Source organism: Coregonus clupeaformis, chromosome 17 (genome assembly GCF_020615455.1).
Source record: "Coregonus clupeaformis isolate EN_2021a chromosome 17, ASM2061545v1, whole genome shotgun sequence".
Lineage (NCBI taxonomy): Eukaryota > Metazoa > Chordata > Actinopteri > Salmoniformes > Salmonidae > Coregonus > Coregonus clupeaformis.
Window position 1 is genome coordinate 20677863 of NC_059208.1, and position 13344 is coordinate 20691206.

General features: G+C 45.8%; 1 protein-coding gene across 1 annotated transcript in view; it reads right to left on the reverse strand.

Annotated features, from left to right (window-relative positions):
- LOC121585340 (F-actin-uncapping protein LRRC16A-like) overlaps positions 1–13344 on the reverse strand; it is a 250051-nt gene that overhangs the window by 16965 nt on the left and 219742 nt on the right. The window contains exon 30 of the mRNA XM_041901721.2: positions 13021–13161. Within this exon, the coding sequence (XP_041757655.2) occupies positions 13021–13161 (141 nt within the window). The remainder of the gene's footprint in view (positions 1–13020; positions 13162–13344) is intronic.

The window sequence follows — 13344 nt, forward strand, 5'->3', positions numbered from 1 at the left end:
AACTACTGAGAAAGCATTCCAGGGTGAAGGGGACTGAGAAGCAGTTTAAAGGTGGGTGGAGCAAAGTGCCTTTGTGTGTCAGGGGGTATAAAGGCTGTATATGTATTTTTTGGCGGCGCTCTCCATGATTAAAACATACAGATCATTCTTGTTGGTTGCGGACCTTCGTTTAATTCATGATTAAACCAGAGCCTTACACCCTCTGGGAATTATTCAAAGCATTACGTTTGATTAATTAGAGATCGAAATTCTCGTGACACAGTACCATTCAGATCTCCTTGGTTATTGCATCTTTCTGGATCTGAGCCCTTGGCACAAAACAACTTGTCATCAGTATCTGTGATACAATAACTGACTGTGCCCCATCACCCCCAGAAGAAAGACTGTCCTATTTTCTATTGGATGTAAATCATAAATACAGTATAAACTAAATCATATATGGATGCTTTTCATGAGAATACCAGAGAGGGATATTTGACATACAGTGAGTGAACTGAAGACAACAGTATTTCAGGTGACATTGTGACACTGTATATGACATCATGACCAGGTGAACATGGATCAAATGGATCAGGTGGTGTTCTAGCAGTGCAGTGTGGAATGATACAATGAGGGAGGGGCTTTGCATCAGGAGTTTGACAAGCAAATACTTGTAACATCACAAGATATGATATCGAACTGCTTCAGGCCCACTGTCATATCTTACTGCTTCAGGCCACACTGTCATATCTTACTGCTTCAGATCCCACTGTCATATCTTACTGCTTCAGGCCCACTGTCATATCTTACTGCTTCAGGCCCACTGTCATATCTTACTGCTTCTGGCCCACTGTCATATCTTACTGCTTCAGGCCCCACTGTCATATCTTACTGCTTCAGGCCCCACTGTCATATCTTAGTGCTTCAGGCCCCTCACTCATATCTCACCATCAGACAGATAAAAACTCTGTGGCTTATTCAAAATATGCTTTTCATAAAATCATGTTTCAGTGCCAACAGAGCCCCAGCAGAGTTTTTCATCTATTGAAGAGATTAAAATGGCCTCAATCTCTGGCCGGACCAGATCTGAACCACCAGATCCAACTCAGTAGTCAGTTCACATTGGTACATACACAAGTAAGTAAGTAGGTAAGTAAGGAAGGAAGGAAGGAAGGAAGGAAGGAAGGAAGGAAGGAAGGAAGGAAGGAAGGAAGGAAGGAAGGAAGGAAGGAAGGAAGGAAGGAAGGAAGGAAGTGATAGTGTCTGTCGGCCCAGTTTCCCCTCAGGGCTGCCACATTCTGATGGCTCAGATAAAATGAGCGAGAGAGAGGGGACTGAAGAGAACTGAACAAGGATGGTCTTTGTGTTACTGTAGCAGCTAGTGGACAGACAGACAGGCAGGCAGACAGACAGACAGACAGACAGACAGACAGGCAGACAGACAGGCAGACAGGCAGACAGACAGACAGACAGACAGACAGATACAGAAAAAGAGAGAGAGAAAAAGAGTGAAAAAGAGTGAGAGAGAGAGTCAAGAGTTACTTACACTGGTGCAGCATAGAGTCTCCATGATGCAAAGGTTGAAAGAGAAGGAGGGAAGGAAGGAAGGAAATAGAGAGAAAAAGAGCAGAAAATAAGAGAAAGGAGAGAAGATAAAGGCTCCAATGAACTCAGAGGAAAAATGAAAATGAAAAGACACTGGAGAGAGAGAACTCTTTAGGTAGATCATTAGAGAGAGAGAACTCTTTAGGTAGATCATTAGAGAGGGATAACTATTTTTATTTTTTTTACCTTTATTTAACCAGGTAAGCCAGTTGAGAACAAGTTCTCATTTACAACTGCGACCTGGCCAAGATAAAGCAAAGCAGTGCGATAAAAACAACAACACAGAGTTACATATGGGGTAAAACAAAACATAAAGTCAAAAATACAACAGAAAATATATATACAGTGTGTGCGAATGTAGTAAGTTATGGAGGTAAGGCAATAAATTAATAGTGCAAAAATAGTTACAATTTCGTAATTAACACTGGAATGATAGATGTGCAAAAGATGATGTGCAAATAGAGATACTGGGGTGCAAATTAGCAAAATAAATAACAATATGGGGATGAGGTAGTTGGATGGGCTAATTTCAGAATGGCTGTGTACAGGTGCAGTGATTGGTAAGCTGCTCTGACAACTCACGCTTAAAGTTAGTGAGGGAGATAAGAGTCTCCAGCTTCAGAGATTTTTGCAGTTCGTTCCAGTCATTGGCAGCAGAGAACTGGAAGGAATGGCGGCCAAAGGAGGTGTTGGCTTTGGGGATGAGCAGACTACAGGTGGGTGTTGCTATGGTGACCAGTGAGCTAAGATAAGACAGGGATTTGCCTAGCAGTGATTTATAGATGACCTGGAGCCAGTGGGTTTGGCGACGAATATGTAGTGAGGGCCAGCCAACAAGAGCGTACAGGTCACAATGGTGGGTAGTATATGGGGCTTTGGTGACAAAACGTATGAAACTGTGATATACTACATCCAATTTGCTGAGTAGAGTGTTGGAGGCTATTTTGTAAATGACATCGCCGAAGTCAAGGATCGGTAGGATAGTCCGTTTTACGAGGGCATGTTTGGCAGCATGAGTGAAGGAGGCTTTGCTGCGAAATAGGAAGCCGATTCTAGATCTTTTGATTGGAGATGCTTAATGTGAGTCTGGAAGGAGAGTTTACAGTCTAACCAGACACCTAGGTATTTGTAGTTGTCCACATACTCTAGGTCAGACCCGCCGAGAGTAGTGATTCTAGTCGGGTGGGCGGGTGCAAGCAGCGTTCGGTTGAAGAGCATGCATTTAGTTTTACTAGTGTTTAAGAGCAGTTGGAGGCTACGGAAGGAGTGTTGTATGGCGTTGAAGCTCGTTTGGAGGTTTGTTAACACAGTGTCCAATGAAGGGCCAGATGTATACAAAATGGTGTCGTCTTTAGGTAGATCATTAGAGAGAGAGAGAACTCTAGGTAGATCATTAGAGAGAGAGAGAGAGAGAGAGAGAGAGATAACTCTTTAGGTAGATCATTAGAGAGAGAGAGAACTCTAGGTAGATCATTAGTGAGAGAGAACTCTAAGTAGATCATTAAAGAGAGAGAGAACTCTAGGTAGATCATTAAAGAGAGAGAGAGATAACTCTAGGTAGATCATTAGAGAGAGCGATAACTCTAGGTAGATCATTAGAGAGAGAGAGAGATAACTCTAGGTAGATCATTAGAGAGAGAGAGAGATAACTCTAGGTAGATCATTAGAGAGAGCGATAACTCTAGGTATATCATTAGAGAGAGAGAGAGAACTCTAGGTAGATCATTAGAGAGAGAGATAACTCTAGGAAGATCATTAGAGAGAGAGATAACTCTAGGTAGATCATTAGCGAGAGAGATACCTCTAGGTAGATCATTAGAGAGAGAGAGAACTCTAGGTAGATCATTAGAGAGAGAGAACTCTAGGTAGATCATTAGAGAGAGATAACTCTAGGTAGATCATTAGAGAGAGAGAGAACCCTAGGTAGATCATTAGAGAGAGAACTCTATGTAGATCATTAGAGAGAGAGAGAGAGAGAGAGAGAGAGAGAGAGAGAGAGAGAGAATTCTAGGTATATCATTAGAGAGAGAGAGAACTCTAGGTAGATCATTAGAGAGAGAGAGAGAGATAACTCTAGGTAGATCATTAGAGAGAGAGAGAGAACTCTAGGTAGATCATTAGAGAGAGAGAGAACTCTAGGTAGATCATTAGAGAGAGAGATAACTCTAGGTAGATCATTAGAGAGAGAGATAACTCTAGGTAGATCATTAGTGAGAGAGAACTCTAGGTAGATCATTAAAGAGAGAGAGAACTCTAGGTAGATCATTAAAGAGAGAGAGAGATAACTCTAGGTAGATCATTAGAGAGAGCGATAACTCTAGGTAGATCATTAGAGAGAGAGAGATAACTCTAGGTAGATCATTAGAGAGAGAGAGAAAGAGAGTACTAGTAGTTGTCGTCCATAGAGAAGAGAGAGAAGAGAGCAACAGAGACAAGTATCAGAGCATGCACCCCCCTTTAGACTGCTGCCATTAGAACACAATACAGGTTTCACTGCACATAACCACTGCCCTATCATGACTATTGTACTGTACAGTTAGGGTTGCAACATTCCAGTAACTTTCCCAATTTAGCTAACAGACAACAAGAGACAAGATAGGCATTTAGCTAACAGACAAGAGAAGACAGGAGAGGCATTTAGCTAACAGACAACAAGAGACAAGAGAGGCATTTAGCTAACAGACAAGAGAAGACAGGAGAGGCATTTAGCTAACAGACGAAGAGACAGGAGAGGCATTTAGCTAACAGATAACAGGAGATACATTTAGCTAACAGACAACATGAGACAGGAGAGGCATTTAGCTAACAGACAACAGGAGAGGCATTTAGCTAACAGACAACATGAGACAGGAGAGGCATTTAGCTAACAGACAACATGAGACAGGAGAGGCATTTAGCTAACAGACAACAGGAGACACATTTAGCTAACAGACAACATGAGACAGGAGAGGCATTTAGCTAACAGACAACAGGAGACAGGAGAAGCATTTAGCTAACAGACAACAGGAGACAGGAGAGGCATTTAGCTAACAGACAACAAGAGACAAGAGAGGCATTTAGCTAACAGACAACAAGAGACAAGAGAGGCATTTAGCTAACAGACAAGAGAAGACAGGAGAGGCATTTAGCTAACAGACGAAGAGACAGGAGAGGCATTTAGCTAACAGATAACAGGAGATACATTTAGCTAACAGACAACATGAGACAGGAGAGGCATTTAGCTAACAGACAACAGGAGAGGCATTTAGCTAACAGACAACATGAGACAGGAGAGGCATTTAGCTAACAGACAACATGAGACAGGAGAGGCATTTAGCTAACAGACAACAGGAGACACATTTAGCTAACAGACAACATGAGACAGGAGAGGCATTTAGCTAACAGACAACAGGAGACAGGAGAAGCATTTAGCTAACAGACAACAGGAGACAGGAGAGGCATTTAGCTAACAGACAACAAGAGACAGGAGACAGGAGAGGCATTTAGCCAACAGACAACAGGAGGCACATTTAGCTAACAGACAACATGAGACAGGAGAGGCATTTAGCTAACAGACAACAGGAGACAGGAGAAGCATTTAGCTAACAGACAACAGGAGACAGGAGAGGCATTTAGCTAACAGACAAGAGAAGACAGGAGAGGCATTTAGCTAACAGACGAAGAGACAGGAGAGGCATTTAGCTAACAGATAACAGGAGATACATTTAGCTAACAGACAACATGAGACAGGAGAGACATTTAGCTAACAGACAACAGGAGGCACATTTAGCTAACAGACAACATGAGACAGGAGAGGCATTTAGCTAACAGACAACAGGAGACAGGAGAAGCATTTAGCTAACAGACAACAGGAGAGGCATTTAGCTAACAGACAACAAGAGACAGGAGACAGGAGAGGCATTTAGCTAACAGACAACAGGAGACACATTTAGCTAACAGACAACATGAGACAGGAGAGGCATTTAGCTAACAGACAACAGGAGACAGGAGAAGCATTTAGCTAACAGACAACAGGAGACAGGAGAGGCATTTAGCTAACAGACAACAAGAGACAGGAGACAGGAGAGGCATTTAGCCAACAGACAACAGGAGGCACATTTAGCTAACAGACAACATGAGACAGGAGAGGCATTTAGCTAACAGACAACAGGAGACAGGAGAAGCATTTAGCTAACAGACAACAGGAGACAGGAGAGGCATTTAGCTAACAGACAAGAGAAGACAGGAGAGGCATTTAGCTAACAGACGAAGAGACAGGAGAGGCATTTAGCTAACAGATAACAGGAGATACATTTAGCTAACAGACAACATGAGACAGGAGAGACATTTAGCTAACAGACAACAGGAGACACATTTAGCTAACAGACAACATGAGACAGGAGAGGCATTTAGCTAACAGACAACAGGAGACAGGAGAAGCATTTAGCTAACAGACAACAGGAGAGGCATTTAGCTAACAGACAACAAGAGACAGGAGACAGGAGAGGCATTTAGCTAACAGACAACAGGAGGCACATTTAGCTAACAGACAACATGAGACAGGAGAGGCATTTAGCTAACAGACAACAGGAGACAGGAGAAGCATTTAGCTAACAGACAACAGGAGACAGGAGAGGCATTTAGCTAACAGACAACAAGAGAAAGGAGAGGCATTTAGCTAACAGACAACTGGAGACAGGAGGACTGTGGTATCAGCACTGATGGACACACTCCTCTCCTTCGTAAACATTAGATTGCAAACAGTAAATGCATGTATTCACAGGGACAGCAAACAGAGCTAATGTTACTGGGTCCAATGTGATTGCCCACACACACACGCACACACACGCACGCACACACACACACACACACACACACAGATCCTATGGGCCCAGTCTGTCTCCTCATGCATGCAGGCAGTGTGCTGCTTCATATTCCATTCATTGGCCCACCTGGCCTGCTAATTGGCCACATAGAGATGTTCTCCCTCTCACAGCTCAGGGCTGAGACGAACTGGGGTCATCACCACTGACAGGTAGGTGCCTCCATTGTTTAGCCAACATACCACCTCTCACCCACCTCTACCTTTCTCTCCAATCTCTCTCTCTCACCCACCACTCACCTAATACCTACAGTGGCTTGCGAAAGTATTTACCCCCCTTGGCATTTGTCCTATTTTGTTGCCTTACAACCTGGAATTAAAATGGATTTTTGGAGGGTTTGTATCATTTGATTTACACATCATGCCTACCACTTTGAATATGCAAATTATTTTTTATTGTGAAACAAACAAGAAATAAGACAAAAAAACAGAAAACTTGAGCGTGCATAACTATTCACCCCCCTAAAGTCAATACTTTGTAGAGCCACCTTTTGCAGCAATTACAGCTGCAAGTCTCTTGGGGTATCTCTCTATAAGAATGGCACATCTAGCCACTGGGATCTTTGCCCATTCTTCAAGGCAAAACTGCTCCAGCTCCTTCAAGTTGGATAGGTTCCGCTGGTGTACAGCAATCTTTAAGTCATACCTGTCACGATCGTTGAGAGGCGGGTCAGACCAAGGTGCAGCGTGGTATGCGAACATGTTTATTAAACTGAATACACACTGACAAAACAACAAAAGTCAACGAAACGTGACGTCGGAAGGCTATACACAAACAAGCAAAACTCACCGAAACACAAACAAGATCCCACAACCCAGGCAGGAAAACTGGCTGCCTAAGTATGATCCCCAATCAGAGACAACGAGCGACAGCTGCCTCTGATTGGGAATCACACCCGGCCAAACATAGAAATACAAATACTAGACTCTAAACATAGAATCTAAACAGAAAACTCACACCCTGACCCAACCAACAAGAGGACGTGACAGTACCCCCCCCCCAAAGGTGCGTACTCCGGCCGCACCAACCTGACTCATTAGGGGAGGGTCCGGGTGGGCATTCAGCCTCGGAGGCGGATCCGGCTCCGGGCGTGACGACCTCTCCCTCTTTGCCTCCCCGTTGCGCCCCTGGTCTGGTCTGGACCTCGGCGCGATGCTTCCCCACTCCTTCCTCCCACGATGCACCAAGCCCTGTCTGGACCCTGGTGTGGGAGACCCCGAACCTGGAGAGGGGCTGACGGCTGGGCCTGGATCGGCAATCCTCCCGCGATGCACCAAGCCCTGTCTGGACCCTGGTGTGGGAGGCCCCAACCCTGGAGAGGGGTTGACTTCTGGGTCTGGAGTGGAGCCGCTGACCAGAGCTGAACTGGACCCCGGTGGACCGGACTACTCTGGCTCCGGAGTGGAGCCGTTGACCGGAGCTGGACTAGGGACCGGTGGAGCGGACTGCTCTGGCTCCGGAGTGGAGCTGCTGACCGGAGCTGGACTGGGCACCGGTGGAGCGGACTGCTCTGGCTCCGGAGTGGAGCTGCTGACCGGAGCTGGACTAGGCACCGGTGGAGCGGACTGCTCTGACTCCGGAGTGGAGCAGCTGACCGGTGCTGGACCAGGCCCCGGTGGAACGGGCACGGGCCGTGCCGGACTGGGAACACGCACCACTGGTCTGGTGCGTGGAGCAGGAACGGGCCGGGCCGGACTGGAGACACGCATCACAGGTCTGGTGCGAGGAGCAGGAACGGGCCGGACCGGACTGGGGACACGCACCACTGGCTTGGTGCGGGGAGCAGGTACGGGGCGTACCGGGCTGGCGACACGCACCACTGGTTTGGTGCGAGGAGCAGGGACGGGCTGTACTGGACTGGGAACACGCACCACTGGCTTGGTGCGGGTAGCAGGTATGGGGCGTACCGGGCTGGCGACACGCACCACTGGTTTGGTGCGAGGAGCAGGGACGGGCCGTACTGGACTGGGAACACGCACCACTGGCTTGGTGCGAGGAGCAGGTACGGGGCGTACCGGGCTGGCGACACGCACCACTGGTTTGGTGCGAGGAGCAGGGACGGGCCGTACTGGACTGGGAACACGCACCACTGGCCTGGTGCGGGGAGCAGGTACGGGACGTACTGGACTGGGAACACGCACCACTGGCTTGGTGCGGGGAGCAGGTACGGGCTGGGCCGGACTGGGGACACGCACCACTGGTCTGGTGCGAGGAGCAGGCACGGGCCGTACCGGACTGGGAACATGCACCACTAGCTTGGTGCGAGACACAGGCACGAGGTGTACCGGACTGGGAACTGACGTTAGAGATCTCCGACTGTACCAGTCTTTTACTCTCCGCGCCCAGTCCTCCTCCAGTGAGCCCCCACGAGTGCAGTGGTCGGGGCTCTTCTCTATCGATCCCCGACCACCCTTTTAGCCCCCTCCCCAAAAAATATTGGGGCTGTCTCTCGGGCTTCCTCCTCAGCCGGCGCCTTCTGTGTTCCTCTCCTGCCTGGGCTTCCTCCTTCGCCCAGGGTCCTCCACCAGCCAATATCTCCTCCCAAGTCCAAAATGACTTCCCCACCTGTGTCCAGGGTGTCTGCTCCTGGGCACGCTGCTTGGTCCATTTTTGGTGGGATCTTCTGTCACGATCGTTGAGAGACGGGTCAGACCAAGGTGCAGCGTGGTATGCGAACATGTTTATTAAACTGAATACACACTGACAAAACAACAAAAGTCAACGAAACGTGATGTCGGAAGGCTATACACAAACAAGCCAAACTCACCGAAACACAAACAAGATCCCACAACCCAGGCAGGAAAACTGGCTGCCTAAGTATGATCCCCAATCAGAGACAACGAGCGACAGCTGCCTCTGATTGGGAATCACACCCGGCCAAACATAGAAATACAAATACTAGACTCTAAACATAGAATCTAAACAGAAAACTCACACACTCTCGATCAGGGCGTGACAATACCACAGATTCTCAATTGGATTGAGGTCTGGGCATTGACTAGGCCATTCCAAGACATTTAAATGTTTCCCCTTAAACCACTTGAGTATTGCTTTAGCAGTATGCTTAGGGTCATTGTCCTGCTGGAAGGTGAACCCCAGTCTCAAATCAAGAATGTCCCTGTATTTAGCGCCATCCATCATTCATTCCTTCAATTCTGACCAGTTTCCCAGTCCCTGCCGATGAAAAACATCCCCACAGCATGATGCTGCCACCACCATGCTGCACTGTGGGGATGGTGTTCTCGGGGTGATGAGAGGTGTTGGGTTTGCGCCAGACATAGCGTTTTCCTTGATGGCCAAAAAGCTCAATTTTAGTCTCATCTGACCAGAGTACCTTCTTCCATATGTTTGGGGAGTCTCCCACATGCCTTTTGGCGAACACCAAACGTGTTTGCTTATTTTTTTCTGGCCACTCTTCCGTAAAGCCCAGCTCTGTGGAGTGTACGGCTTAAAGTGGTCCTATGGACAGATACTCCAATCTCCGCTGTGGAGCTTTGCAGCTCCTTCAGGGTTATCTTTGGTCTCTTTGTTGCCTCTCTGATTAATGCCCTCCTTGCCTGGTCCATACGTTTTGGTGGGCAGCCCTCTCTTGGCAGGTTTGTTGTGGGGCCATATTCTTTCAATTTTTTAATAATGGATTTAATGGTGCTCCGTGGGATGTTCAAAGTTTCAGATATTTTTTTATAACCCAACCCTGATCTGTAATTCTCCGCAACCTTTTCCTGACCTGTTTGGAGAGCTCCTTGGTCTTCATGGTGTCGCTTGCTTGGTGGTGCCCCTTGCTTAGTGGTGTTGCAGACTCTGGGGCCTTTCAGAACAGGTGTATATATACTGAGATCATCTGACAGATCATGTGACACTTAGATTGCACACAGGTGGACTTTATTTAACTAATTATGTGACTTCTGAAGGTAATTGGTTGCACCAGATCTTATTTAGGGGCTTCATAGCAAAGGGGGTGAATACATATGCACTTACCACTTTTCCTTTATTTATTTTGTAGAATTCTTGTAAACAAGTTGTTTTTTTCATTTCACTTCCCCAATATGGATTATTTTGTGTTTGTCCATTACATGAAATCCAAATAAAAATCAATTTAAATTACAGGTTGTAATGCAACAAAATAGGAAAAATGCCAAGGGGGATGAATACTTTTGCAAGGCTCTGTAATACCCCACTACATCCCCTCTGTCCTCTGCTCAGGGGGGATTCAATAACATGTCTATAGTACAGGCCTATACACTAGACTACATCCTCAAGGTTGGAGGGTTAAAGCTTCTTCAGATAAACAAACAATGAGATGGAATCCATTTGAAATCCTTTGGGACATTAACCCGGAGCCGTATAAATGGCTGTGGTTTAACCTATTAGGACAACAACAACCAGATCATATCAACAACTACAGGGAGAAAAACACTTCCCATGTGAGTGGCAGGGTAGCAGGGTTGTATTCATTAGGGCATACCAAAGCAAAACATTTCAAAACATTGTGCAACGGAACATTTAAACAAGTGTTTCTTATTGGACAAATTCAGATAAAATCTTCCAGTTTCAATATGTTTTCTTTGGTTTTGTGCCTAGTGAATAGGACCGAGGCCTCTCTGTGAGTGTATGACTGATGTACGCCGCTACAAAGACAGGCAGTAATGTTGCTCTTAATGAGATTGATTTAGACAGGAAACACAGGTGGCCTTGATGAAAGGACTCAATTAATACTCTACTTAGGGAGGCTGGGAGGGTAGGAGGGAAGGAGGGAAGGAGGAAGGGAGGATGGAGGGAGGGAAGGAAGGAGGGAGAGAAGTTAATTAACCATATGGAGGCTATGGGTACTAGAGGTATAGCTCTTCTTCTGTCCAAGCTGTCCAAACCTTGAATGGATTAATCCAACCCTTCTCTTTAATGGCTGTGTAATCTAACTCCATCTCCTTAATGGCTGTGTAGTCCAACCCCATCTCTTTAATGGCTGTGAAATCCATCCCCATCTCTTTAATGGCTGTGTAATCCAACCCCATCTCTTTAATGGCTGTGTAATCCAACCCCATATATTTAATGGCTGTGTAATCCAACCCCATCTCCTTAATAGATGTGTAATCCAACTCTATCTCTTTAATGGCTGTGTAATCCAACACCATATCTTTAATGGCTGTGAAATCCAACCCCATATCTTTAATGGCTGTGAAATCCAACCCCATCTCTTTAATGGCTGTGTAATCCAACCCCATCTCTTTAATGGTTGTGTAATCCAACCCCATCTCTTTAATGGCTGTGTAATCCAACCCCATCTCTTTAATGGCTGTGTAATCCAACCCCATCTCTTTAATGGCTGTGTAATCCAACCCCATCTCTTTAATGGCTGTGTAATCCAACCCCATCTCTTTAATGGATGTGTAATCCAACCCCATCTCCTTAATGGCTGTAATCCAACCCCATCTCTTTAATGGCTGTGTAATCCAACCCCTCCTCCTTAATGGCTGTGTAAACAACAGCAGACACACTAACGATGGCCAGAACTAAATATATAATAGATCCAGTCAGTCAACTAGCCTAGATTAAACCTGTCTGTTTAAAACAATAGGATGAGGGTCAGTAGCCAATAAGACAATATGATGAATCCCTTAGAACCATCCTACCATAATGAATCAACCTCCCTATCCTACCATCATACCATAATGAATCAACCTCCCTATCCTACCATCCTACCATAATGAATCAACCTCCCTATCTTACCATCCTACCATAATGAATCAACCTCCCTATCCTACCATCCTACCATAATGAATCAACCTCCCTATCTTACCATCCTACCACAATGAATCAACCTCCCTATCTTACCATCCTACCATAATGAATCAACCTCCCTATCCTACCATCCTACCATAATGAATCTACCTCCCTATCTTACCATCCTAACATAATGAATCAACCTCGCTATCTTACCATCCCACCATAATGAATCAACCTCCCTATCTTACCATCCTACCATAATGAATCAACCTCCCTATCTTACCATCCCACCATAATGAATCAACCTCCCTATCCTACCATCCTACCATAATGAATCAACCTCCCTATCCTACACTAATGAATCAACCTCCCTATCTTACCATCCTAATATAATGAATCAACCTCCCTATCTTACCATCCTACCATAATGAATCAACCTCCCTATCCTAACATCCTACCATAATGAATCTACCTCCCTATCTTACCATCCTACCACAATGAATCAACCTCCCAATCCTACCATAATGAATCAACCTCCCTATCCTACCATCCTACCATCATGAATCAACCTCCCTATTTTACCATCTTACCATGGCCAGTAGGCACAGCAGGAGGATCTGCTAAATCATTACAGTTAGATAGAACCAGTTAACCTTAATGGTAGATTAAGGACTTTGGCCTTTCAGCACGATAACCAGACATGAGCCAAGGTTAGCTCATCTCCCTATAAGACTCAGTCTGAGATTAGAAATGTCTGGAACACCAAATGAGTGAGGAACCCGTGACAGTAAACAGAATGAACAGGATCCTGGCCCTCACACAAAACATATGGTACTGTAGTGTAGTGTACCATGCATGTCTCCAGGTCCTCCAGCCTTTCTGCCTCATTCAGCTCTGTGGTAGCCCGTTTAGGAGCCCTCTCCTCGGGTGCGTCCAGGTCCATAGATTCCTGCTGGACCAGAGGACGCCCCTTCCTCACCAGGTGGTCAGCCTAGGGGGGAACAAGACAGAATGACTATTACACTACTATTACTGTTACTATGGTCACTATTACTGTTGCTATGGTCACTATTACTGTTACTATGGTCACTATTACTGTTAATATGGTCACTATTACTGTTACTATGGTCACTATTACTGTTGCTATGGTCACTATTACTGTTGCTATGGTCAC